The 27,289-nt window shown below is 48.7% G+C and overlaps 1 protein-coding gene across 2 annotated transcripts in view; it reads left to right on the top strand.

Moving 5' to 3' along the window:
- RAB6B (RAB6B, member RAS oncogene family) overlaps nt 1-27,289 on the top strand; it is a 69,120-nt gene that overhangs the window by 10,929 nt on the left and 30,902 nt on the right. For both annotated transcript variants that reach the window (XM_023207454.2, XM_026454181.1), the window contains one exon: nt 20,933-20,991. In XM_023207454.2, the coding sequence (XP_023063222.1) occupies nt 20,933-20,991 (59 nt within the window). The remainder of the gene's footprint in view (nt 1-20,932; nt 20,992-27,289) is intronic.

Genomic DNA, 27,289 nt, shown 5'->3' with positions numbered 1-27,289 from the left:
CCCCCGTCCTCTGGTTATTGGGATATGTGAGCCCCCCGTCCTCTGGTTATTGGGGTGTGTGAGCCCCCGTCCTCTGGTTATTGGGATATGTGAGCCCCCCTGTCCTCTGGGCACTGGGTATGTGAGCCCCCCCATCCTCTGGTCAGTAGTTATATGAGCCCCCCTGGCCCCGTTATGCAGCCTCCTGTCCCTCCCTCTCTCACTGGACTTCTCTTCTAGCGGACACTTGATCACTTCCTTTGCTTTCTTGGATATTTTCCCCTATGCCTGTCTGCTGGATTTCATCACCCCAGCAAGCTCCAGAGTCCCCTAGGACTTGAGAGAGAGCAGCATGGTAGAGGGGAGTGCCGCTTTCCATGCCTTGGAGAACAGAGACCCATCTTAAGCTGGCTGCAAAAAAGCTACGGCTGAAAGCCGGGGGCCCAGAGTGGAGGCAGGGACTGCCGATTTGAACCCTCCCCTAACCCAGAGAGGGCAGCCTGTTCAGGCCAATTGGTACAGCCCCTTGCTCACGGGTCAGCTCGTGATCTACTCTAAGGCTTGAAACCCCACCTTCCAAAGGCCTGATGACTTTTGCTCCCTGCCCTTCCTGTGCTTCTACACAGGCATTGCCCATTGGAAGTTACTGAGCACCACCTGGGTATTCCTTTGCCAGTATAGCTGGTGCACGGAGTAATCCTAATTTTGCAGCATCAATGATTACAGCATTTTTCAGTCACCACCCTTGGCCTCTTTGAGCAGTGCCAGGTTGTCTATGAGTTCAGGGTGGGTAAAGAGAGCTGCCCCCTCATCTTGGTGCTCAGCAGAGGTGGCTCTTCTGCCTGAAGCAGCTGGCCCAGAGAAAAACTGGTTTGGAAAGCTGGGCCACAAACAACTTAGCCTAGCTTTGACCTGTTCCACCCTCCTCTGGTCCCTCCATTTCCCCCAACCCTGGAGCAGGCAGGAGGAGGACCATTCTGGCTCAGGATTGGAGAGCAGCAACTTTGGCCTGTGCACCAGAAACAAGTCCCTAGAGATAAGGAGACCCTTTCTCTCTGGGAGTGGCTGTGCTACTTCTGAGAAAGGAAGAGAAAATGTTCTCTTCTGACCCTGTTTGTGAGTGGGGGAATAAACACTGCATAGACTAAACAGTAAGTGAGGCACTTAGAACACGTTTCTTGTTTATTTCCGCTGTCTAGTAAAGGGGGAGGGCTAAGAGGGCAAACGGGAAGCAAGGGGCACTGGAGAAGAGAGATCTACAGAAGTGCTGAGACCAAAGGGAGAGGCTCACAGACACTGCTTCCTACCAGACCCAGACGGGGGCTTGTTGGCTATGCACAGGGCCCTTGGGAGCCAGGGTAGGTCAAGCTCCAGGCAGGGTGCTGTCCATCCCGGGGTTCTGACCAAATTTAATTAAAGGCTGGAGGTTCCCGTGGAGCCACTGATGAGTATGGGGGCACAGGACGATGTGACCAGTTCTGTGTTTGTGTGGAGGACAAGATGAGGAGCTCCAGCCCAGCAAAGCAGGAGGAATGAAAAGAGAGAAAGGCTCTTACCTTGCCTTGGAGGTTGAGGGAGGGTTTTTTCCCAGCACACTGCCTCTGTGCTGCCAGCACTGGCTTTGAGGAGCAGACTGAGCTTTGTCTCTTCCTCCCCAAGGCTGTCTGGCTCTGCCCCACCCTGCCCAGGGTCTGGGAACAGACCCTGGTTCCCAGACTGTCTCTGGGCTGCTGCGAGTAGAGTCAGGGCTTGGCACTGGGTAATCTTCATCTGGTTCTGCACTTCTCAGAATAGAGAAAACCTCCAAGGGTTTCCTTAGGGGGAGAAACCACTCCCAAATTATCTTAGGGATATTAACAAATCCTACTTGTAGCACCAGGATCTGGAAATTCTCCCCTGATTCTGATTCATTAAATGCCCCCTCGGTCCCCTACATTCAACCCAAACACTGCGGGCTGCTGCCCAGGTTAGAAGTGAACTGGAGACCTGAAGAGGTACCTAGCCTAGCCGCCTGAGCCTGGCTCTCACCCATCTTTATCAGAAGAGGATAGCATCCCAGATGTTGGGCCAGAAGAACTCAGCTCCTCTCCTGCCTCTATCATGTAGCAAGAAGTCCACTCTCAGCTGGAGGTGTGGTCTGGGCAGCTGTGTCTGCTGGTCCTTCCACCTCTGCCTGGGGGAGGGCTGGGTGCAATGTGGGAGAACTGGATGGAGCAACATGCAAATGCCCAGTGAAGTACACAGGCAGGACTCAGCCTCTGCCCCGGCCAGCTAGGAGCGCTTTAGTCTTAAGGCAGAGACCGGTGAGGTTTTCTTCCAGGTGATTAGCCGAGTTTGCCACAGTAGGAGAAAAGGCAGAGTTGTAGTAAAGAGTAAAGGCTGCATCTCTTAGGAACCTGACTGTGAGATGGTGTGGTAGACATAACCTAAGGTGACCCCAGGTGAGTCACACCCTTGCATAGGCTCCTTTCCTGAGTGCAGATGGAATTTGTGACTTGCTTGTAGCAAATACAGTGTGGCAAAGGTGATGGGTGACGTTCCTTTCATCAGTGTATGTGGCAAAGGTTCAAAGGTGATGGGATAGTCCCTCCCATGATTATATTTCTTTATGAGACTCCTTTTGCTGGCCTTGAATAAATAAGCAGCTGTGCTGGGAGAGGGCCTGTGAGGGGGTCATGTGGCAGGGGATGTGGGTGGCCTTCAGGAAATAAGAGCAGCCCCTGGGGGAAAGTCCTACAACCACAAGGAACCAAATTCTGTCAACAAGCACACAAGCTTGAAAAATGACTCGCTGATCCAGAAAGAAATGTAGCCCAGCTGACACCTTGATTACATCCTTGTTACATGCTGAGCAGAGGACCCAGTTAAGTCATGTTCAGACTCCTGACCCGTGGAAACTGTGATGTAATAAATGTATTAATATATTGTTTTAAGCCGCTGAATAGCTGGTATTTGTGACTACAGATATCTAATACAGATGGGATGAAGATTTTAGAGGAAGGTGACACCTGAGATGGTCTCATTTTACACATAAGGAATTGGAGTGTCCAGGAGTAGCTGAGACTTGTCCCAGGTTAAGTAGCCAGCCTGGTCTAACCCATGAAACACTCACTGGGGTCAGGCCTTGGTTCTTGATCTGCTCTTGTTCTTTCTTCCTGTTCTGTCTTTGTGTTTTGAGTAAACCCTCCTTTCTAGGCCCCATATTTTTCCTCTGTGGCATGCAGGGCTAGACCAGACATTCTGTAGGCCCTTCTTGTCATGACCTGGTTTTCTGGGGCTACTCTGATCATCTGTGATCCTTCTAGAAGCTGGGCTTCCAGGCTTTAGTGTGGTTCACTCTCTGCTGCTCCTTGGCACTTCCCATGTTGTATGTTTCCATTTGGGCCTCATGACACGGGGACACATTGATAAGCCTTCTGGGCTCAGATTAGTGGCAAAAGCAGGAGTAAGAAGAGCAGTCTCTGAGGTCTGTGCACCAAAAGAGATAGCGTCTGGCCCTGACCCTGGTGCTGTGTGATCCTGGGCAAGTGACCCCCTTCTGTGGCCGCTCTTCGCATCTCCTCTGACAAGATCAGCTACAGTCTCCTCTATGGCTCATCTGTGGTGCTGCTTTTGAGAAAGGCTAACCTTAGGGACCGAGAGCTTGCAGCATGGGGACGGGTGAGCCTGGCCACCATCTCCTTGCCCTGGTGCCCAAGCATCCAAGTCCAGGGGGGCATATGTGGACATTGACATAGCTCCCCTTGATCCATCCCCCAGCCTGGCCCTCTGGTGACCCTGATGCCTGACCAGCAGTCTGTGTCCATAAGGGCTAGAGACACAGTGGGCCTCCTGGCCTACTGGGTGGTCCTGTGCCTACTCCCAGGCCTAGGGTCCTTGGGATCTAAAGTGCATTTTCCACCCCAGAGTCAGTGGTCTTCATCTCTAAACTTCACTGGAAAGGCCATCCCTACTCTCGAATCAATCCTGAGCAGGTGACATTGAGTCCTTCCAGGGACAGGAGGAGGGTTCTTTCTGTTGACTGAATGTGGAGGTCTAGAAATTCACTCTGCCCCTTGTGCTGCCCTCACCACCTGGCTTGGCAGGGGCAGGGGCTGAGCCTGTGCCCTCCTCCTTGGCAAAGCAGAAAGGTTGAGCAGCAGTGAGCAGGCTGTGTGAGGGTGTATGGAAGGACAGGAAGAGAAGCTGGGGCTGCAGAAGTGCAGGGACAGCGCCCTATGTTCATGGAGACCACAGGACCCCCTGGGTTAGCAGGTCAGCACTACGGCTGCCAAGGCCAAGAGTTCCTCTGAGAAGGGGACGGGCGTCTGGTATGATGCCTTGCCTACATCAGCCTGCAGTCTGGAGTCCTCCTTCCACTTGCCTGAGCAAGCTTAGTCTCATGGCCAGGCCACAGCTGTGTCATCATTGGTGGGGGTTATGGGCCCATTGGCCTTGTCACAGGCCTCTCACTGGATCTCAGCTGACAACCTGGGAAACACAAGCTTTGCTCTCAGTACTCTGTCTGGTCATTCTCCCTGCCTCAGCCTTCTTTTCCTATTACTGAGTCTTTTAACATCATCACTACCAGCAGTTAAGCCTTGGGTATCAAAGCATGTACATTACTTTGCCAAACTCCATGCTGGTTGAATGGGCCAAGACTTCCTATCAGTTAAATAAGCTACCAAATTACATTAATACCAGCCTTGTCGAAGATCAGATGGTGGTGGGAATTTAACTTCCTCCTTCTTTACAACATACACATACTCACTATAAATTAATTCTTCTTTTTTTTTTTTTTTTTTTTTTTGAGACAGAGTATCACTCTGTTGCCCAGGCTGGAGTGCAGTGGCCGGATCTCAGCTCACTGCAAGCTCCGTCTCCCGGGTTTATGCCATTCTCCTGCCTCAGCCTCCCGAGTAGCTGGGACTACAGGCACCCGCCACCTCGCCCGGCTAGTTTTTTGTATTTTTTGGTAGAGACGGGGTTTCACCGTGTTAGCCAGGATGGTCTCGATCTCCTGACCTCGTGATCCACCCATCTCGGCCTCCCAAAGTGCTGGGATTACAGACTTGAGCCACCATGCCTGGCCCAATATAAATTAATTATTCGCAGCACCCATGCAACTGCTCAAATGCACAGGCAGGATTGGCCTGTGTAGGGTCTGGTCAGAGTTGGGTTGAGCCTCAAACCAATTGAAATACACTGTATTCTGCCTGCTCCAGTCTAGCTCTCCAGGAAAGCTATGGCAGAGGGTAACTATGTGTGCTAAGGATGTAGACTCCTGTTCTCTGAGCTCTAAAGGTGCTAAGCTCTTAGGTCCAGGTGGAGAGATCCTGCTCCTTTTTGAAGCTGCCAGGGGTATGTGAGAAGGCTCAGCAAGGCAGAGAGGACTCAGAACATGAGTGGGCTAACCACAGAGGTATGCAGTCTATACAAGCTGTTTGGTCAGATCTCAGGTGGTTTTCAAGTAACCCTGAAGGTATTGCCCTTGACTGTCAGTCCTCATAGCTAAGACACCAGGGGAACTAGAGTTCTTACCCACACCAGGGCCTTTGGTGCCTGCTGAGTTGAGCAAGTACACATGTGTATATATGTGTACTTGCATTCTTCTCTGTGCATGTGCACACATGGTGGTTACACATGAACCCTGGCCACTGAATTGATTGATCCAGGCTTTCTCTATCTCCTGGCCTGTGATTAGAGGGGCACATAGCAGTTCTGCAGTGCCCAGCTAAGTCCTGGTCTTTCGTGAATCCTGAGTTGATGCCAAGTACAGTTATATTCCAGTTCCTTAGGAAAATTTCATACTGACCAGAATGTTTAATTAGTCAGAATAAGCCATTTTCTGAATGTGCCAGGAATCTAAGAAACATGGATGTGTGCACGTAATTAAAATAATTACCATTTTTCTTTAACTTTTTATTTTGACTCACTTTTAGGATTGTACAGAGACTTTACATATGTCTTTCACCCAGATACCCTGAATTTTAACTTGTTACTGCTTTCATAGAATTCATAACAATTCTGTGAGATAGGCATTTTTGTCCTTATTGGATGTTTGTAGAAAGCTGAGCCTCAGAGAGAATAGGAACTAACCCAAGATCACACAAGAAATGAGTGGCAGTTCCAGGATTAAAACCCAGGTCAGTCAGACTTTAGTGCACATGCTGACCACATGTGATCTAAGTGTGAATGTGCAGATATACTGCTCCTTCTGCCCAAAGAGCTTTCTTTCTTGTGTTATTGATGTGTTAGCAGTGAATTGTCTCAACGTATGCCTTTATTTCACCTTCATTTTTGAACGATTTTTGCTAGATATGGAATTCTATGTTGACAGTGTTTTTCTTTTAGTATTTCAAAGGTGGCATTTCATTTTCTCCCAGTGTGTGTAGCATCTGACAGGGTAACAGATATTTCTCTATGTTTTCTTAGGTCTGTGATCTAATATATTGTTGCTAATTTTGTTTAAATAGTCAATTATCCTTTAAAGAGACTCAAATAATAAGAGAAAGATCTTACATACCCATGTAGTGACCATTTCCCGCATTCATCATTCCATTGTATAAATCCGCATTTCCGTCTGGTTTCATTTCACTTCTTCCTGAAGTACTTTCTTTAACATTTCTTGTTGTGAGGGTCTGCTGGTAATGAATTCTGTCAGCTTTTATATGTTTGAAAAAGTCTTTATCTCACCTTTGCTTTCGAAAGATGTTGTCCCTGGACATAGAATTATAGGTTAACAGGTTTTTTTCTTTCAGTACTTTATAGATATTGCACCATTGTCTTCTTGCTTGCATTGTTTCTGAGGAGAAATCTACTGTCCTTTTTATGTTTGTTTCTCTGTACATAATGTCTTTTTTTCTCTGACTACTTTTATGATTTTTTTCTTTATCACTGACTATGCAATTTGACTATGATGTGCCTTGCTGTAGTTTCCTTTATGTTTCCTGTGCTTGGGGTTTTTGAATCCGTGGATGTCTAGTTTGCTTTAATTTTGGAGTATTTTCAGTCATTTCTTCAAATATTTTTTCTGTCACTGCCTCTCCCTTCATCCTTTGAAGACTCCAATTACATGAATATTAGACCACTTGGCATTATCATAGAGCGTACTAGTGTTCTGATCATTTATTTTCATTCTTTTTTCACCATGTTTCACTTTAGGTCATTTTTATTACTGTCTTCAGGTTCATTGATCTTTTCCTCTGCAACATCTAATCTGTCTAATCATGTCAACCAGTAGTTGTTACCTCTGGAAGTTTGATTTGTGTCTTTGAAAATCTATTTTTTCCCCTGTGTAACTTCTTAAACATACTGTACTATATGTTATTATACTAAGATATAGTATATAACATATATGGTATATATAATAACTAAGTTATATATAATATATAGTAACTAAGTTGTATATAATATATATTATATAACAGTTTTATATATAAGAACTATTTCTTAATATCTTTGCTAATTATAACATCTCTGTCAGTTTAGGGTTGGTTTCAGTTGATTGTTTTTTCTCCTCTTTGTGAGTCTGTTTTCTTTTTTACATGCCTGATAATTTTTTATTGGATACCAGACATTGTGATTTTGCCATGTTGTATGTGGATAGTTTTTCTATTCGCATAAATATTCTTAAGATTTGCTAGCTGTGGCCAGGGTAGGGCTCAGTATATGGCTAGTTATTACCCACTATGAGGCCTTGTCCTTCTGAGAACTCTCCCCAGCATCCCGTGAATGATGAGACTTTCTGCTCTGGCTACTAGGAATGAGCACTGTCTCCAGCCTGGTGTGGATGCCAAACACTGTTTCCTCTAGTCCATTTGGGCAGTCTTTCCCCAGTCTCAAGTAGTTTCCTCATACACATTTGCTGATCAGTGCTCAGCTGAAGGCTTGAGGGAAACCCTTTGCAGGTCTCCGCAATTCCCTTTCTGCGCCTCCCTCCTCTCTGGTATTCCATCTTCTGAACTCTAGCTGCTGTGTTTTCTCTGAGCCTCAGCCCTATCCTCTCAACCTAGGGTGTCCACTGGGTTTCATCTGGGTCCCCACTCCCTGTGCTGTGGCCTGAAATGTTCTGAGGGCAGTAATCTGTGGGGTTCCCCTCCTTTGTTTCGTGTATCTCAGGGGTCATCATTGCCTAATATCCAATGACTTGAAAATTGTTGCCGGGTGCGGTGGCTCAAGCCTGTAATTCCAGCACTTTGGGAGGCCGAGGCGGGCAGATCATGAGGTCAGGAGATCGAGACCATCCTGGCTAACACGGTGAAACCCCGTCTCTACTAAAAAATACAAATAAACTAGCCGGGCGAGGTGGCAGGCGCCTGTAGTCCCAGCTACTTGGGAGGCTGAGGCAGGAGAATGGTGTAAACCCAGGAGGCGGAGCTTGCAGTGAGCTGAGATCTGGCCACTGCAGCCTGGACGACAGAGCGAGACTCTATCTCAAAAAGAAAAAAAAAAAAAAAAAAAAATTGTTGTTTCATATATCTTGTCTGTCTTTTGGTCATTTCAGGTTAGAGGCTAAATCTGGTCCCTGTTACTCCATTTTGACCAGAGTCTTGGGACTTTTGTTTTTTTGTGTATTCATTTGTTTGTAGGGAACATCAGTCTGGGCAGGCAGTGTTGTGTGGTCTGGTTTATCAGCCTTGATTTTCATCTGGGATGTTCATCCAGTTGATTGTATAAATGTGTAGATTTCCCCTTTAAGTGGCAACAAAATTTCTGCACTCCAGACTCTTTTTGAGAACTTTCTGCTGCCCAGCTCTTATAAAAAGCTCAATATTGGCAATTGATGTAATTTAATCTCCTGAACACTGTGAATCTTACTGTTGGTCGTGCTTCTTTTTTTCACCTTTGACTGCCAGAGAGCTTAGACAGTTTCTTAGTCTAACTTCAATAATTAGGGAAGATTTTTCAAGATTTTTTTTTGTAAGCAAATTTTTGGTCTAGCTTTCTCTTTTTAGCTTATGTAACTTTTGCCTTATATTTTATCTCTTCTGGCATTTGTAGTTGTGAATAAGAGAGAGAAACTCTCTCTATCCAGCAGATTTGAGCAAACAGTGAATGTATTAGAGGAATGATTGGGAAGTTCATAGACTCCGTGGGAAGGTCAGAGATCTGGGCTTGGAGCAGTAGCCCGAGTCATATAGAACTGGTCCAGGGGAAGACACAGCTCCTATGATGGGTTCTGGCAGGTGCCATTGTTGAAACGCACATCATGGCTGCCCCTGAATTTAGAATCCAGAGGGAATTTTCTGTCTCACCAGATTCATATCAGTTGAATCTGGTAGTCTTGCGTGAACATCTGTTGGGAGAAGGCTTAGTTATGTGCCTACAAAATAGCTGCAAAGGAGACTTCTACACTGGGGAGAATGGTTTTGGACCTCCCCAAACACAGTAGGGATATTCAGAGGGACTGGGAGGCTATTCATTGTTTTGATATATAGCTACTTTATTCTGATACTATTTTAAATAATTATGTTTTCAAATCTTATTTTCATGAGTCATAAGTACAAGTACTCCTTGTGCACAGTAGTCGCATTCCGGATAGCACTGCCTCTCCCTCCACACACGTGCATTCGGTTCACCTCTGTGTGATTTTGAAGCTGGGGTTGACTCTTGGCTCCAAGGGTAAGGTAATGGGATGCATTCTGTGGGCAGCGTACCCCAAGTCATTAGCCCTCACAGCAGACTTGACTGTAGCAGGTAGGGAAATGGATTGTCCCTAGTGCCCTGAGCGTCTGCTTCAGGACGGGGGACAAGAGGAAATCTCAAGTCAGGTGTGGACTCTCAGTTTAGAAGCCCTAGGACAGGGATGATATGCAGTGTCCTGAGAGCTCATGAGGCTCTGCAGGAGGATGGAAGGACTGAGGCCAAGACTGGTGTGCAGGCTGGGCCTGGGGGCTTTGGAAAGTGAAGAAGAAAAGCTGGAAATTTCAAGTACACATTATTATTAATTGGAGTCACCATGCCATATAGTGGGTCTCCAGAACTTACTTCTCTTATAACTGCAAATTTGTACCCTTTAATCAGCATTTCCCCGCCTCTGACCCCTGGTAACCACCCTTCTACCCTCTGTTTGTATGAGTTCTACTTTTTTAGTTTCCACATATAAGTGAGATCATGCAGTATTTGTCTTTCTGTGTTTTGCCGAGTAGATCTTAAGTATTCTTATCACACACACACACACAAACGTGTAATTATGTGAAGCAATTAATATGTTAATTAGCTTGATTGTGGTAATCATTTCACAATGTATATGTAGTCATGTGCTGCATATCAGTGTTTTGGTTAATGACAGACCACATATATGAAGGTTGTCCCATAAGATTATAATGGAGCTCAAAAATTCCTATTTTGGCCTATTCCTATTCCAAAGATTGCCTATGCTGTACTTTATGTTGTTATTTTAGAGTATACACCTTCTACTTGTTTTTTTTTAAAAAGGTAACTGTAAAACAGCCTCAGGCAGGTCCTTCAGGGGGAATTCCAGAAAGCAGTATTGTTACCACAGGAAATGACAGTGCCATGTGTGTTACTGCCCCTGAAGACCTTCTGGTGGGAGACATGGAGGTGGAAGACGACGATGTTGGTGATCTCGACCCCATGTAGGCCTAGGCTAATGTGTATGCTTGTCCCTTAGTTTTTAACAAAAAAGTTTAAAAAGTAAAAAAAAAATTTAGTAGACAAAAACATATAGAATAAGGATACAAAGAAATAATTTTTGTATAGCTGTACAATGTATGTATTTTAAGCTGTTATTACAAACAGTCAAAATGTTAAAACAAATTAAAAAGTTTATAAAGTAAAAAAAGTTGTAGTGAGCTAAGTTTAATTTATTCTTAAAGAAAGAAAAAATTATTAAATAGATTTAGTGTAGCCTAAATATCCAGTATTTATGAAGTCTATTGTCATGTAATGTCATAGGCCTTCATATTTACTAACCACTCACTGACTTGCTCACCCAGAACAGCTTCCAGTCCTATGGCTGTATTCATGTTTTATGTTTTATACCGTACTTTTACTGTACCTCTTTGCTGTTTAGATATGTTTGGATACACAAATACCACTGAATTACAATTGTCTACAGTGCTCACTGCGATAATGTGCTATGTAGGTTTGCAGCCTAGAAGCAGTAGGGTACCATTATAGCCTAGATGTGTAGTAGGCTGGACCATCTAGGTTTGGGAAGCATACTTTATGAAGTTTGCACTACGGCAGAATCACCTGATGATGCATTTCTCAGAACTTATCGCTGTCATTAAGCAAAGCATGACTATAGATAGATAGATAGATACATAGATAGATAACCCTTGAACACGATGGGTTTGAACTATGCATATCCACTTAAAGGTAGATATTTTTCAATAAGATTGACACCAGTGTGCCTTCCTGTTCTGCCTCCCTGTCCACCTCTTTCACCTCTTCTCTGCCATTTTTGAGACAGCAAGACCAACCCTTTCCCTTCCTCCTTCTCTTCAGCCTATTCAACGTAAAGACGACAAAGATGACTTTTATGATGATCCACTTTCACTTAACGAACAGTAAATCTATTTTCTCTTCCCTGTGATTTTCATAACCTTTTCTCTAGCTTGTTTTATTATAAGAATATATAATATGTATAACACATAGCTTATTTTATTATAAGAATAGAGTATATAATACATACAACACACAAAATACCTGTTAATCAACGTTTATGTTATCAGGAAGGCTTTGGTCACCAGTAGCCTATTATAATAGTTAAGTTTTGGGGGACTCAAAAGTCATATGAGGATTTTTGACTGTGCAGGGTATCAGTGCCCAAACTCTTGCCTTCTTCAAGGGTCAACTCTCTATATATTAAAACATCACATTTTACACCTTGAATATATACAATTTTTGTTTGTTGATTGTACCTCAATAAACCTTGGAGTGGAGGCAGGAAGAGAGGAAGCTAGAGAGAAAAGAAGAAAACCAAAGATGATAGCACCTTGTGCAGGGCAGGAGAGGGGGCTGAGCCCTCCTCTGTGGCAGCCAGGGCTTTGGTCGGGTACCTGAGGATGGGGCCTCTCCCAGCCCAGCTGTGCTGGCAGCATGTTTCTCTGGAATTTGCCTCTTTGTGTTAAAGGTGGAGCCTCTGGGGAAAAAAAGCAGGAGGAGGTCCAGGGTGTTGGTATAGGAACGAAAACTGAGACTAAATCTTCCATTCTCCAGCCAGTCACCATGTGGAGCCCCAGCAGACCATCATGTCCCCGGCAACCACAGAGCTGCTGAAGGTGTTCAGGAGGAGCTGGAGGACCAGCCATCCTGGGAACACTCCTGTCTAGAATCTTAGCTTTCCTGATCACAAGGGACTTTTATTTTGCCTTTCCTTTTTTGCCCTTGTCCATGTACTGTTATGTGGATGGGATCCTTTAGGATGTACTTGCCCTGTTCCTTCTTGCTGTGATGGGCAGGCTTACTGGGCCCCCTGAGCTTGGATGGAGGAGATGGGTTGGGTGCAGGATAGTGAGACGGGGCACTCAGTGGAGAAGTGAGAGGGTCAGGCATCAGTCTGCCTCCTCGCTGGTGCAGGAGAAGGGCCTGGGCCAGACCAGCCTGCGCCACTGTCTGGCTGACCCCTCCCTCCCTTATTTCGACTCCTCCCTCCCCTCTACCCTCCCCTTTCCATCTTCTCTGGATCCCTGGGTGAGGCCCGGGCGGCTGAGCGTCCTCTAGCAGAGGGAATTAACACACTTAATTAAAATGTCCAATGAAGAGCTTTGCATATTTCTTAATTACCATCTGAGTCTTTTGGGGGATGGTTTGAAATGGGGTTTTTCACATGTTTCTTCATTTAGCCTACGGTGAGCCAGCCAGCCCCTCAGGGCTCTAGTGGGAGCTGCCAAAGATGCATGCCCAGTTTGGGGCTGCCTTTTGGAGCCCAGGGTGGCAGGGTGGGCTGTGGAGCGGGGAGCCTGGCTCGCAAGCTTACCCGCCTTTGAGGAAGAATGGGGCTACGCTTTCTGTTTGGTGAAAACAGCCAAAGGAAACAAGGTTGACGGGTATAGCTGGTATCTCTAACTGTTTCGCTTGTCACCACAGGGCCTGGGGGCCGCACCGCACAGTCAGGCCGGGAATGGTAGACTATGAGCAGAGGTTACAGGGATGGTGGAGGCCTCCCCACAAGGGCCCTGTGCAGCAGGGATGTGAGTAGCCTGGCCTCTTTCCCAGCTGCAGGACAAGAGCCAAGTCCCTCTGCAGGTCCTTCTCAGCATTTATACCAGCAATTCCCACTTCTGTTCTAGAAACTGAGCTGATGGGATGACTGAGTCAGCCAGGTCTCTGCTAGGACTGGGTTACTGGTCTGCACAATGAGGAAGCAGATTTGCCTTTTCAGCGCTGAGGACCACCTTCTGGCAGCTGCAGACATTATCTGAAATGGGCCTGGCTGCTGGGGTCTGGGGGCCAGGGATGCAGAGGTTCTTTCCCTGGCATAAGGACTGTTTTCCTGAAAACACAGGCATCTGAGAGGTGGGCAGCCTACCAAGGTGGCCTAGAAATGGCAGTGAGTTATGCCACATCTGTCCTACCTGCCATCTCCTCCTAGAACTCCTGGGGCCCTGGGCCCTGAGCCCAGCTCTGTGAACCCCAGGAGGATCAGGATCCCACTGTTTGGCCAGGAGCTCTGAGGAGCTGGTGTGTGTGGTAAGTGTGGATGCACAGCGAAGAGCAGATTGTGGGCCAGGGTTCTGGCTTGGCTCTGCGAGGGGCTAGCTAGTGGGTGGTGCACCTTCTGCCAGGTCCTGGCAAACCCTCCATGGAGTCTCTGGCTAAAGTCTGTGCTCTGCCTCCCGCTCTTCCCAGTTTCTGGCCCTTGCAGCAGCCTCTCCACCCACATCCACACCCGCTGTGGAGGCAACAGGGAGGAGAGCTGTCCTTCGTGGAGGGAGGCAGTGTCAGTGGAGGAGTCTGGGGACTTACCGCCCACTCAGCTTTCAGCCTGTGATGTGGGCGCAAGACAAGACCAGAAGTTCTCATAGCCACTGACTCCGAAGCCCTGGGTGGATTTGGCGTCACGTGGCAGCTGTGGAGAAATGTGGGCAAATGATTTTAAGCAAAGGAATCTCAGCCTCACATGACTGTGGTTTCATTCAGTTCCTCCCCCAGGAATGTCGTTCCCTGTGACCCCCTCATCTCCATCAATCAAGGCTCAGCCCAAATGGTGCTTCTTTCAAGAGGTTACTGTGATTTTCCCAGCAGAGTGGCCTTTCCTTGTATGGGCCTCTCAGGAGGCCTTTCCCGTATTGCCTGACACTTTAGTATTTGGATCTGTGTCTTGCTTCACCACTGGATATGGATTGCTTGAGGCCAGAGGTGCATCTGCTTTGTCACTACAAATTCTGTGCCCTGCACAGGACTGGTACACAATGAGCCCCAGTGGATGTTTGCTGAGTGGCTGGAGAAGCCTCACTGGCCTCTGCAACTACCTAGAAACCACCATAATGTACGAGAATCTGTTTACCTGGGACCTGCCAGTGAGATGGGGGCCTGGGGCCCATGGGGGGCACTGATGGAGTGAATAGCCCCCATAGGTGAGGTCCAGGTAGGCTAGGTCCAGGTAGGCAGTGGTAGCTGATTGTGAAGGGCCAGCATCCAGTGCACCCTCCTTTGGTGGGATTTCTAGGGTACATGGGACCAAGCTCCTCTGGACATCCCCATGGATGTGCAAGACCCCTGGGACAGTAGTTCTCACTAGGGTAAGAAAATAAATATTTCATGCTGATGCCAATAGTGAAAAATAAGCTTACATCTTCAGCTCAGGAGATTGAGTGATTATTGTTAATTGCTTTTTCTGAATGCAGTGCTGGCATTTGTGCTTTTGATCTGACAATTATAAAGAAGGCTTTTAAGAATGACCTGAATCCAAGGTGATTGCTTGGTGTTTTTCCTTGCCCAGTTGGCTTGGGTTCAGGGAAGAGCTCTAGCATCTAATGGCCACGAACCCAGGTCGCAGGGAGTAGTTCTGGGCTCCTCTCTGAATCTGACCAGTCACTGGTCCTGTCCCCTGCTCTCCTCCCCATTCTCTCCAGCCCCACCACCTCTGCATTGTTCACTGAGATCCTCCATCTCTGGCAAGATTTCTGCCCCCAGTCCGGCTTCCATAGGCCATTCTGTAGCAGAGTGTCCCCCCCCAAATCTTACCTCGAATTGTAATCCCCATAATCCCCACGTGTCAAGGATGGGACCAGCTGGAGGTGATTGGATCATGGGGGCTGTTTCCCCCATGCTGTTCTTGTGATAGTGAGGTCTCATGAGATCTGATGGTTTTATAAGCGTCTGACATTTCCCCTGCTTGCACTCACTCCGTCCTGCTGCCCTGTGAAGAAGGTGCCTGTTTCTCCTTTGCCTTCTGCCATGATTGTAAGTTTCCTGAGGCTTTCCCAGCAATGGGGAACTGTGAGTCAATTAAACCTGTTTCCTTTATAAATGACCCAGTCTCGTGTATTTCTTCATAGCAGTGTGAGAATGGACTAACAAGTTTTCTTCTTTTTAAAACACAGGTCTATTGCTCGGATTACCTAATGCTGTGTAACAAACCACCCCAAAACTTAGTGGCTCAAGACAGTAAGAATATTTACATTGCTCACGAATCTGTAGTTTGAGTAGGACCTGGTAGGGAAGTTGTGGCTTTGTTCCATGCAGCATTGAAGGCGACTTGAAGTCTGCCGGCAGGAGTCACCTGAAGGCTCACTCACTCACAGGTCTGCTGGTTGCTGTTGGCCGGGGGCCCCAGTTGGTTGCTGCATGTGTGTCTTCCTCCTGTAGGCTTTCTTGGGCTTCCTCACAGCATGGTAGCTGGGTTGCAGGGCTGGCTTCCAGAGTGTGTGAGTGTGAACACGCTCCAGGCAGAAGCTGTGCTGTTCTTTCTAAGCTAGCCTTGGGATTCCCACAGGGCCATTTCTGCCGTAGTCACAGGCCTGCCCATACTCACCCCATAATGGAATGTCAGAGTTGGATTGTAAGAAGAGCACATGGGATGGGAATATTTTATGAGACCACTATGGAAATTATGAACTGCCACACCTGTTCACACCATCCTTCTGCTGAAGATCCTTTCTGAAGCTCCCACTGCCCTTGGGCTAGAATCCGTGCTCCTCCATGTGGCTGACATGGCCTGTGCCGTCTGGCCCCTGCCCCTGCCGTTGTGCTTCTGTCTGCCCCTCCCTCCCTCCACAACTGGCCCCGGAGATGGGTTTGGCTTAAATCAACCTGACAGTCACATGGAGCTTCCATGAACAGTGTTTGCCGCTCACTCCTCCCCACACAGTGTCTGGCTCCACTTGCCCTGAGATGAACCTCAGGCTGAGGGACCTCCAAGTGTTTCCCCCATCGCAACCTAGCCTGTTGCCTCCTGTTTCTTCTCACGAGCGTTTTCTCTCCCTGCCTCTGTGCCTTTGCGCACATTGTTCCCTCTGTCTGGAATTTCCCCTTCACCCCCACCTACAGCCTCCCCCAGCCGCACGGCTGCCCTGCCTCCTTGCAGCCATCCTGACTGCCCGGCCACCTGCACCCCTGCCTTTGGGATCTGCCGCTTTGCTGCTGTCAGACCTTTACATAAACCAGCACAGCAGAGTGGATGAGCATCGACTCTGGCTCAAATCTGTGCTCCTATTCCAGCTCCACCACTTCCCAGCTCTGTGACCTTGGAATAATAACTAACTCATTGGATCGTGATGAGGATTAAATGAGAGAACCTAAATAAAGTGCCAAATTCTCATCTGCTGCCAAATAGAGGCCCAGTAAGAGTTTGAGTTTCCTCTCCTTCTTTCTAGCATCTCCTGGTAAATGCTCAGTAATGAATTTTCTCACCCTCATTTGGTTGAAAAAGGAGAAATGCATCTCCCTGCTTAATCATGTGGGACTGAACTACCAGAAGATTACAAGAATATTGCTGAGCCATGAGCAGAGAGAAAATAAAAAAGCTCAATCATGATTTGCCTGCTTATTTTTAATAAAACCTGCCAGTGGAGCTGAATCTTTGTCCTCAGGAAAAGCTCCACTTTGCTGCAGTGGTGTCCGAGAACTGCGGTAGAAGCACAGTGGTGTGACCTTGAGAACAGAGCTGGCGGGAGGACAGCTCCCACAGAAGCTCTGGCAGCTGTTGCGAGGCAGGGGGACACAGGAGGAGCTCCTGGCTCGTCCACCTGCCCGCCTGCAGGGCTGCTGGGATGCCCCGTGCTACTGCTCCTCTCAGGCTGAGTGGGAGTGCCCGGTCAGGTGGCTAGGGATGAGTACTGCCCACCCTTTATGGTTGGGGGACTGAGAAAGTAGCCAGGTAGATGCAGTGTGCAAGCTCTCCATTTGCAGGTTCCAGCACCTTCCACCCTGGGCAGTTGTTGAGGGCAGATGTGGGCTGAGGAAGGGGTCTTTGCCCTTTAGAGGGGAGAGGAGCTTAGCACAGGGCAACCCCTTACCCACTCAGCTCCTTTATGTGATACCATGGGCAGAGGCTGGGCAGAAATGGACAAGAGGAGCTCATTTTAATAAGCTCTGCCTCAGGTCTGCAGACGCTTCCCCAGAGACAAAGCATGGAGGTCCAGGGTCTCGGATACCACTGCAGGGGTGTAACACATTACCCTGGCTGGTGTGATGAGAACATGGGTCGTCTTAGCGGGCTCTGAGGTGGGGAAGAAGGCTTCAGCTCCGAGAAATGAGAAAAACGAGCTAGAGGAATAGCATAAAGTCATTGCCTTTTGCATAAAAGCAAGAATGAGTCCCTCATCCATTTCAAGCCTGAGTTGGGGTGCTGGGCCCCAGATGTTAAAATTCCCACTTTCCGAGCCCTCCTTGTGCCTGACAGAGCACCTCCAGGGCACCTCAGTGACCAGTTTCTGACCTTTCAGATTGGATCAAGCCCCTTCCAAGTAGAGAAAGGCCCCCAGTTCCAGACTTGGCCTGGGAGAGCCAGAGCAATGGCAATAACGACCTGGCAGAATCCTGAACCCAGCATGATCTATCAAGAGTACCCAGATAAGAACTGAGCACCTAGTCAGGCAGCCACGTCCCAGCCCCACTCAGCTCTGACCCTAGGGCAGGAGCTGCCACCTAATGGCCTGTTGTGTGAAGTGCGGATGACATTAGTGCCGCCCAGAGTTGAGGGCTGGGAGGTGTGGTGCCAGGTGTTGCTGCAAGCTTCGGTGGGCAGGTGCCACGTCTCCTCTGTTTACTGTTCTCATGTCAATTCTGTGCCTGACTCAGCCCCTACTATGTGCCTGGAACATGCTCTGTAAATGCTGGGGTCATGTGTTGTGTATTATGGTCCTATTTTCTGTGCATTCCCCCATAGAAAATATTGGCTCTGGCCAGGACCCCACACCTAAAAGCTCCCCCTGCACAGTCCCAGTAAAAAACTTTTGGGGGATGTTTTCCTGCCACCTAGACCTGTGAGCCAGTACTAATCCATTGCCAGTGGCTGGTGTCTCAAGGAGGGGCACCTTGGCATTAGAAGGTGTTGCAGGGATTTCCAAGTTCTCAGCTACTCCATGAACTTCCTGTGCCCTTAGTGGCTTTTTGGAGACTCTGCTTTCTCTCCTCTCTGTGCTTGGAGGCCCCAGGGAGGAACCTACCGGGAGAAGAGGCTCAGTATCTTCCCGTCCGTGTCCCCACCCTGATCCCTGATGCACGCCCCTTTCCCTAAGGTACAAGATGCAGAGTGTTGCTGCCTAGGGAAGTGACCAGCGCACCCTGGGATGCCTCTCTTCCTGAGGAGGCAGTAACTTTCCACGGCCTCTCAAAAAGGAGGATGCCGTGTTCTCCCCAATTGCATCTGCCTCTTGCTAGCTCAGGGTTGCCCCACTTTTCCCTCTGTGGTCCTCAGCTAGGTGCCTGTGGCTTCATGGCCTCAGAGCTGATCTTCCAGGTGTGGGAGGCCCCCCACTTCTCAACTTCATGTGAAATTTAAGGGGAGATTTAAAGCAGTCAGAATGTTCTTTATAGCCTCATTTCTATCAGAAGTTTAAAAGGCTGCTTCCAGGTATAATTAGAAGATATCTTGGGCACATTTCTGCTCACCCCAGAAATGTTCTTTTAAAAATGGGGCTGTTCTGACACCAGCTGGTACCTTATAATTCTGGCACTGACCACCCAGAGTTGGCATGGTGGTCAGTATTCTCCAACAAGGGCAGAATCTTGACCTGGCAGAATCCTGAACCCAGCATGACCTATCAAGGAAGACCTGGATAGGAACTGAGCACCTGGTCAGGCAGCCACATCCGAGCCCCACTCAGCTCTGACCCTGGGCCAGGAGCTGCCACCTAATTGCCTGTTGTGTGAAATGGGGATGACTTGAGTGCCGCCCCGAGTTGAGGGCTGGGGTGGTAGTGATACATGTAATTTTTCCATCTGATATTCCGGAAACTGCCTTACCTAGCTCAGTTACCTGCTGCCTCCTTCCACTTTTAAACATTTCCCATGTGCCTTGTACTTTTTACCTGATTTAGTTCTTACTACAGCCCCCTGAAGTCTTCATTGTTAATATATCCATTTTTAAAGGAGGAACTGAGGTCCTGGGATGGTGATCACCTCAAGGTGACACAGCTGAAAAGTACCCCAGTAGGATTTCAATCCAGCTAACCAAATTTGGGTTAAAGATGGGGTCTTCCGAGTTCACCCCAAACACAGTGAGTCAGATGCTCCTTCTGAGTAGATGATCATCTTTCCCCTAGCACATGCTGGCGGCTGGGAGCTAATGCACTTGTCTGTTACGTGGTGCACCGTTGAGGCTTCAAAGCTGGTAAAGGGCCTTCGCCAAGGGGTCCTGTTGGCTTGTCCTGCTCCCTCCAGGGAGTGACCAGCGGCCCCACCAGGCACAGCTTGCGAATGTCCTGCCAGCCTGGGAAATGGGAGGGCGAGGGCGCTTTTGCCTTGCCTGCCAGCGTTACCTGTCCTCCTGCAGCCCAGTGCGGAGAGGGCTCTGAGCCAGTACAGCTGGACAGATTCTCCACTCTGGAACAGAGCCTCCCAGGGCCATGGCGGAGACATGATGGTATAGTACGGAGAAGCATCCGTGCAGGGCCTCTCCTAATGAATGTCCCTTGACTGCCCTCTTCTCCCACCCTAGATGGTTAGAAATGCAGCAGCTGACATTTCTGTCACTGCCAGGACAGAATCCTGAACCCAGCATGATCTATCAAGAGTACCCGATAGATCGGCCCCAGGGGAGCAGCCCAGGGTGAGGTCAGAAGCCAAATTCTGCAGTCTGGGAAATTAGCAGCATTCGTAGGATTCCCAAGAGACATCCTGGTTTCTCTCAGCCTTGCCAGTGGTTCTCAGTTGGGGTGTCACTGCCCCTACAGGGCATTTGCAGATGTGTGAGTGAGTCCACAGTTGTCACAATGACTGAGGATGGATCCTCCTGGCATTTGCCCAGCGGGGTTCCAGGTATACTAACCATCCTGCAGTGAGCGGGACGGTCAGGTACACAAAGAATAGTCCTGTCCATGAGAGACACTGGGAAATGACATTTGCCTCCCCGCCCTTGGTTCCTTAGAAAGCCACTGTCCCCACCAATCTTCAGGCTGAACTAACAGGAAATAAAGGGCAGGTTTCCATCCCAGTGTATGACCAACAACCAACTGTACATGGGCAAGTACGAGAGGAGCCTCCTGTTTCGCGTCACTTACCCTGATTCTTCATAGATGGTTCTTGCATCAGCTGGGTTCTCCTGGGTCAAGGAAGACCTGGATTTGGGTAGTGGAAATTCATGGGGCAGTGGGACACCTCCTCCTTGGCAGCAGCCTGGTGCCTGGCAGGAATAGCTCTCAGCCCACCTGGGATACGGACTCGGTGACCACACCACGGGGTCCTTGGAAAGGACCTATCTCCCACTTCTGTATTTCTGCAACTCGGCCTTTCCTCTGTGCTTTTTGGTTTTATCTGTTTTCTTCAAATGCAGTGTGTTTAGAAGAGCCTAGCTCAGATGCCGTGACTGAAAACCTGTCTCCTTGTTGTTTTGCAGTCGGGAAGACGTCTCTGATTACGAGGTTCATGTACGACAGCTTCGACAACACATACCAGGTGAGGTCCTGGGTGCTCACCCTCCATATCACCTGGCAGCAGCCGGCCTCTCTTTGAAACTTGCTGAGCTGGGGTAGGAGTGGAATGGCCCTGGGTTCCCAGGGTGTCATTTCACTATGGAGGAGCTTCCCAGCTCTATACTGGCCCCATCCCTGTAAAGAGCTTGAGCCCTTCTGAAAATCCACACCTTGGTAAAGGAAACATTTTCCAGAGGAAAATTCTAAAAATAGAGAGAGTCTGTGTTCTCTTGTTCCTCACAGGCAGATCCAAACCATGATAGTGTTTGGTTATTCAGGGGAGTCATCATGTGGAAGAGGAACAAGATGAAAAATGAGAGAGGTGAAAATGAGAGTGTTAGGCGAGCTTGCATCTCATGCATGGTTGTAATGGTTGTGTTTGCTGGGACCTTCTCTCTTTCGCTCCCTGCCCCCTACACACACACACGCACGCACACACACACACACATGCACACACACACAGTTGCTGAGGCACTTCCTTCCCTGGAGAGGCTGGTGTGATGAGCTTGCCCTGCCCTACAGGGCAGAAGGCTGGATGCAGTGACCTCTGCAGCTCCTGGCCCTGGAGGGGTAGTCTGGGATCAACCAGAGGCCCAGAGGTGGTTCCAGGTGCCCTGAAGGCCAAGCTCTTGGGGGTTAATAACATGTCACTTTCCTGGCACCCTGGTGAGTAGGGAGGTTTGTGCAAGTAAAGTGAATTTTCCACGCAACTATAGCTTTTTGCAAAAGGCACCAAACTTAATCATTTCAACTCTTTTAAGGAAAAAAGGTGCTGTTTTCTTCCTTAGATAGAGACAAATGATAATGCATTTTTCTACACCAGTGGATTCTGTGAGATACTAATTCTAAGAGGTGTTGGTAGGTGTGGGGCAGGTGAGTTCAGAGCTTATACAGATTTAGGGAACACTGGGCGAACAAAAGTAAATCTGCTGTGCTACAGGGCTTCTCGGAGCCTGACTATATCAGTGGATGATTTTGATTTATTGAAAGAGAGATATAGTGTGTAGGATCTCCCAGATGTATTTGATCATGGAATCCCTTGGTCATCGAGTTCTCAAAGGACGAATATTTATAGAACACGCCAGGGACTGCTGTTCTAAGATGTCCCTACGCCTTTCTGGATTTACAGAATATGTGGAGCACAGCTCACTGCAGATTGCAGCTCTGTGTCTACTTTTTAGTCTGTCTGTCTCCCTCTGGACCAGTTATCCTCCTTGCCTTAAATACAGCCCCTCTGTCCGCCTCTCTCTAATTTTCACTCTTTCTCTGCTGTGGTTTCAATTTTTACTTTACCTCCGCTTCTGCTCTGCTGTGGTCTGAAATACTGGCTAGCCCATGGACTTGGTGGAACTGACCATAGGAATTGACAGAGGCTGTGGGAGAGGGGCCCTGGCTGATGTGCACAGCCTCAGGCCTGGACTGTGGGATGTTCACCTTGGTCACACTTTGTCTTTGTTGTGTCCTCTCTGGGCCAGGGCTTTGTAGCACCAAGCCTGTCCTCCTAATGAGGGGAGTTCTACTGGATCGGTTTGAATTCAAGATGACAACTGCAGCAGACTTAGTTCTGAAGTCTGACTTGGTATTCATTTGTTTTTGTGCATGCATGTGTGTATGTGAATGATCTCATATATTATTTGGATTTTTTACTATTAAGTTACTTATAATGCCTCTTGTTAGTGTCCCCTTGAAAACAGTGAGACTGTTGGTTGGTTAGTGTTCTTGGCAGTGGTGGGTGACAAAGGCCTCCTCCCAGGCCTGTGCAGTGGATCCCATCAGTGTGGATCAAAGCCTCAACTACTCCCCGTGTCATTCAAGGTCCTCAAAATCTTGCCCTACCTCCATGTTCAGTGTCGTCTCCCATTGCCTACTGCTTGTCCCCCATCCTGTGGTCTAGCCAACTTCCCTGCTCCTGCTGCCCTTGGAGCGACACTGTTAATGCCTCCACACCTTGGCTCATGTCATTGTCTCTGCTGGAATGCCTTTTCCTCTCTTCTCTGCTGCGAGAATTCTCTGGATGCATCAAGGCCCAGAGCACATGTTTGGTCTGAGTGGTGAGGGCCTTTCATCCTCTCTCCCCTCCATGACCATCTCGCCTATAGCATCATCCTCAAGGCTGGTTTAGCCTCTCAGCTGTGCAGTAGCTCCTGTGTGCTTCTGGCTCTGGGCTGGGCTCTGCGCTTGGCTGAGGCCAGGAGCCTCTGGAACCCACCACTGCATTCATGAGTTTAGCACAGGCCTGACCATACTTGGAGTCACCAATGCCTGCTGGCACACACACACAAAAAGCATGGCCAGTTGGCCTCGGGTTTTAGACCCATCAGACCAAGAGGCCCCAAGGACCCAATGTGGTGACAAGATGGAGAGAAACCTCAGAGAGGACTGCCCTCCCCATCCCAGGCTTTCTCTTTTTTTTTTTCAATATTGCAGCAGGTGGAATTCCTTTCCCAGTGCCCTTAAAAATGATAATTAGGCTGGGAGACCAGGGCTCCAATTCTGTCATACAGAGGCTCATTTTAATGAAATCTGTGGAGATGGAAAAGGGGAAATGTTATTTTGTGTGTTTTTCCTAACGTGGTGGCAGAGGCATTTGAGAAGCAGACAAGATCTAAGCGTCTTTGGGGGCTCAGCAGACCTCACCCCAAGTTGTGCCCCTGCACAGCAATCACTCCTCACCACCCCTTCAGATACCCTTCCAGCTGTACAACCTGGCAGAGCTGCCTTGCCTTGATTGACTGAGATGCCCAGACAGTTCCTAGAATGGGATCTATCCCTCCTTCCCTCTTTCCCTCCCACACTTTCTGTCTCTGGCCCCACTACTCCCCTCTCGTTCACTCATTCTGACAAAAGATGTTTGTCAGATGCCTACTCTATGTTTGGAGAGGCAGAAGAAAGTGGCCTGGCCACAGAATCTGGCCCTGCCTTCAGCCAGGGCATGGAGGGCTGGGAGGGAGGTGTTTAACCCTATCCTCAGTGACAACTGGTGAGTTCTCCCTCGGTCTAAAGCTGAACATGCAGGAGACCCTGAGGGACTGGCATGAGGACCTGGGTGTGCAGAGCTGGGTTCTACAGACCTCTCAAGACTTTTCGTCTACCCGATAGGCCCCGTGAGATGTCTCAGGGGGCAGGTCTTCTGCCTCCTCTTGCCTCACACTTACCTCCTCACCCCCAAACATACACACACGCATGCACACATGCATGCACACACATGTTCTCAAGGCACATGTACTCTCTGGCCTCTCAACACCCTGCCCATCACCCCCTCTAAATCCACTCACTTGAAGAAGTGAAAAAACAAGAGTCACAGCCAGATGAGATTCATGTCTGCAGTGGTTCTCTCATATAAAACCCCAACTAAGTAACTACTTTCAAAATTTATTGATAGAAAAAAAAAACCTTCCAGTACGTGCACTGTGGTGAGACTTGGCTGTCTTCGGGGCCAGCCCCCCTTCCTCTTCTGCAGGCCAAATGAAACATACTGCAGGCCCGGTCTGTGAGCCACCTGTGTGAAACCTGCACTCACGCCACCGTGGAAGGGTTCAGTCTCTGCAGGTGGCTGCTGGGGATGGAGGGGGAGGACTTGGTAGCAGCACTCTTCTTGGGCCTCTCATGGGCCCCCTATCACTCCTGGCTGCCTGTTAGCATTACCTTTTGGGAGATTCAAGGGCTGGCTCGGACATTAGCATGCTTAAAGCCTCAGCAGTGATTGTGAAGCACTTAGAGCCCACTGGCACGTCCCTGGGCCTCACACCATGGCACAAATTAGGAAACCACTGACCTGACGGGCTGTCCCTGGAAGCAGGTCCCTGGCCTGCCAGAGCTCACTCAGCTGCTCTCAGGAGGACGCACTGACAGCGTGGAGGAGCATTTCTGGAGGCCTGTGAAGCTTTACCTGCACTGGTTCCCTTCCTGGGTCCCACAGAGCCGTTGGGAACAGAGTGGCTGCCTCCTTGCCCTCCCAGGCCAAGGGGTTGCCTGAGATGTTCTGGCCTCACAGGTGATCCTCACTGCATTCCTGCCGCTCTGCCCTGAGGCTTTCTTCTCTCTCCTCCTGGGGCTGCCTTAACAAATTGCACAGAGGGGCCTTAAACAACAGACATTTATTTTCTTACCATTCTGGAGGCTGAAGTACAAAATCAAGGCACAGAGGGCCTTGTTCTCTGAAGGCGCTGGGAGAGAATCCTTTTCTCCCAGTGCCTCTAGGCCTTCCTTGGCTAGTGGCCGCATCACTCCACTCTCCGCCTCTGTCTTCAGCAGGCCTCCTGTCTCTCTCTGTCCTCGCCTTTTCTTACGAGGACACCAGTCATTGGATTTAAGGACCCACCCTAAATTCTGGATGATTTTTCATCTCAAGATCCTTAACTAATCACATCTTCAAAACTGCAATTTTCAAATAAGCTCGTATTCTGAAGTTCCAAGTGGACATGAATTTGGGGATGGATACCCTTCAACTCATTCCAAAATCCTAGCACCTCCCAGTCTGATCCCAGTGGAGTGTGGACCTTCTGGCCTGTTCCTCAGCTTAGGCGCCTCACTGTATCCCCCAGCATAGCCCCTGCAGGCTCCCAGCCCCTCTGGCCCTTCACGTGCCTCCTGCCCACCATCTCGACCTGGTGAGGCCATTTCCCCCAGGATCCTATCTTGGCAGTATGTCTTTTTATTCTCACAAAGTGTCTCCAGATTATTTCTTTGTGTAACATCTGTAAGTTGATTTAATGAAATAAATATGAGTGTTTCCTGGGGCCTGGCCATTGTGTCTGCAGGCCACTTATCTGGCTGCTTAGCCCATAAACCAGCACCTGCCCCTCCCCAGTGATCTTGCCCTTCTGAGAGGAGCCGAGCTCCCCACGCAGCACATCTCAGCTGCTTAGGGAGGGGGCAAAGAGGAGAGCTCACGGTGCGTGGAAGGCTATGCTTTATTCAACATGGTATTTGGTGCTCTGCCATCTCTTTCCAGGTCAGCACATTCTCAGGTGGCCCTGGGGGTTGCCAGCCTTGAGCAGCATGACCTTGACAGAGACTCGGGCCTAAAAAGCCCCCGCACTGCCTTTGCTGGTGTGGGTGAGGTAGGGCCCAATGAGGAAAACAGACCTGAGCGGGGGTCAAACCAGAGGTTCCCTGTGGACAGACACCCACACACTCACAGACACTGGACCCTGACACCCACGCCCAACCCAGGAATAGAAAAGGGGTGTGAAAAGAGACACCTGTAGGACTTCGGGCAGGATTCTGAGGTTGCTGAGCACTTTCTTCTTGGTGTAATTTTCCATCATCTAGACTTTAAGACCTATGTGAGCTATGGTTTAAATACAAATTTACAGCCGAGGTTGGGGGTTCATATCTGTAATCCCAGCACTTTGGGAGGCCAAGGCCAGAGGATTGCTTGAGGCCAAGAATTCCAGACCAGCCTGGTCAACATAATGAGACCCCGTTTTTATAATTTTTAAAAAAATTAGTTGTATATAGTGGCATGAGACTGTGGTCCCAGCTACTCAGGAGGCTGAGATGGGAGGATTGCTTGAGCCTGTGAGATCAAGGCTGCAGTGAGCCATGATCATGCCACCGCACTCTAGCCTGGGTGACAGAGCAAGACCCTATTTCAGTCAGTCAGTCAATTAATAAATATATACATACATATTTGCCACATTCCTACCTCTAAAGTAGGCCACTGGTCTAGATGATACAGGGGTTAAATTCCATCTGATTAGTTTCCAGGTTAAAACAATGCAGTACTAAGACGCTAAAAAGCTCGGTGTGTTGTAGTGGAGGGAGGGCAGTAGTGGGGCCTGTGAGTGGGGTATTGGCAGGGCAGCATTTTGATTTTCATGAGCCTCAGGCATTTCGCTTCATGGGCCCTAACATGGGCTGAATTGTGTCTCCTCAAAATTCCTGTGTTGAAGTCCTGGCCCCAAGTATCGCAGAATGGGACTGTAGATCAAGATAGGGTCTCTACAGAAGGAAAATGAGATTATTAGGGTGGCCCTAATTCAATATGACTGGTGTCCTTAGAAGAAGAGGAAATGAGGACATTGACATTCACAGAGAAAGACAGCGTGAGGACACAGGAAGGGACGGCCATCTGTAAGCCAGGGAGGGCCTCGGAAGAAGCCAACTGTGCCTACACCTCAGTCGCGGACTCCAGCCTCCAGAGCTGTGAGGAAATGACTGTGTTGTTGAAGCTATCCAGTCTGCGGTACTTTGTTATGGCAGACCTAGGAAACGAATACAGGTTTCTTCCTTTAAAAAATGTTAAGAATTGTATTTTTACAGCTACATTGGTATAG

This window comes from Piliocolobus tephrosceles, chromosome 2 (genome assembly GCF_002776525.5).
Source record: "Piliocolobus tephrosceles isolate RC106 chromosome 2, ASM277652v3, whole genome shotgun sequence".
Classification (NCBI taxonomy): Eukaryota; Metazoa; Chordata; class Mammalia; order Primates; family Cercopithecidae; genus Piliocolobus; species Piliocolobus tephrosceles.
This window is presented reverse-complemented; position numbering and strand designations above follow the sequence as displayed.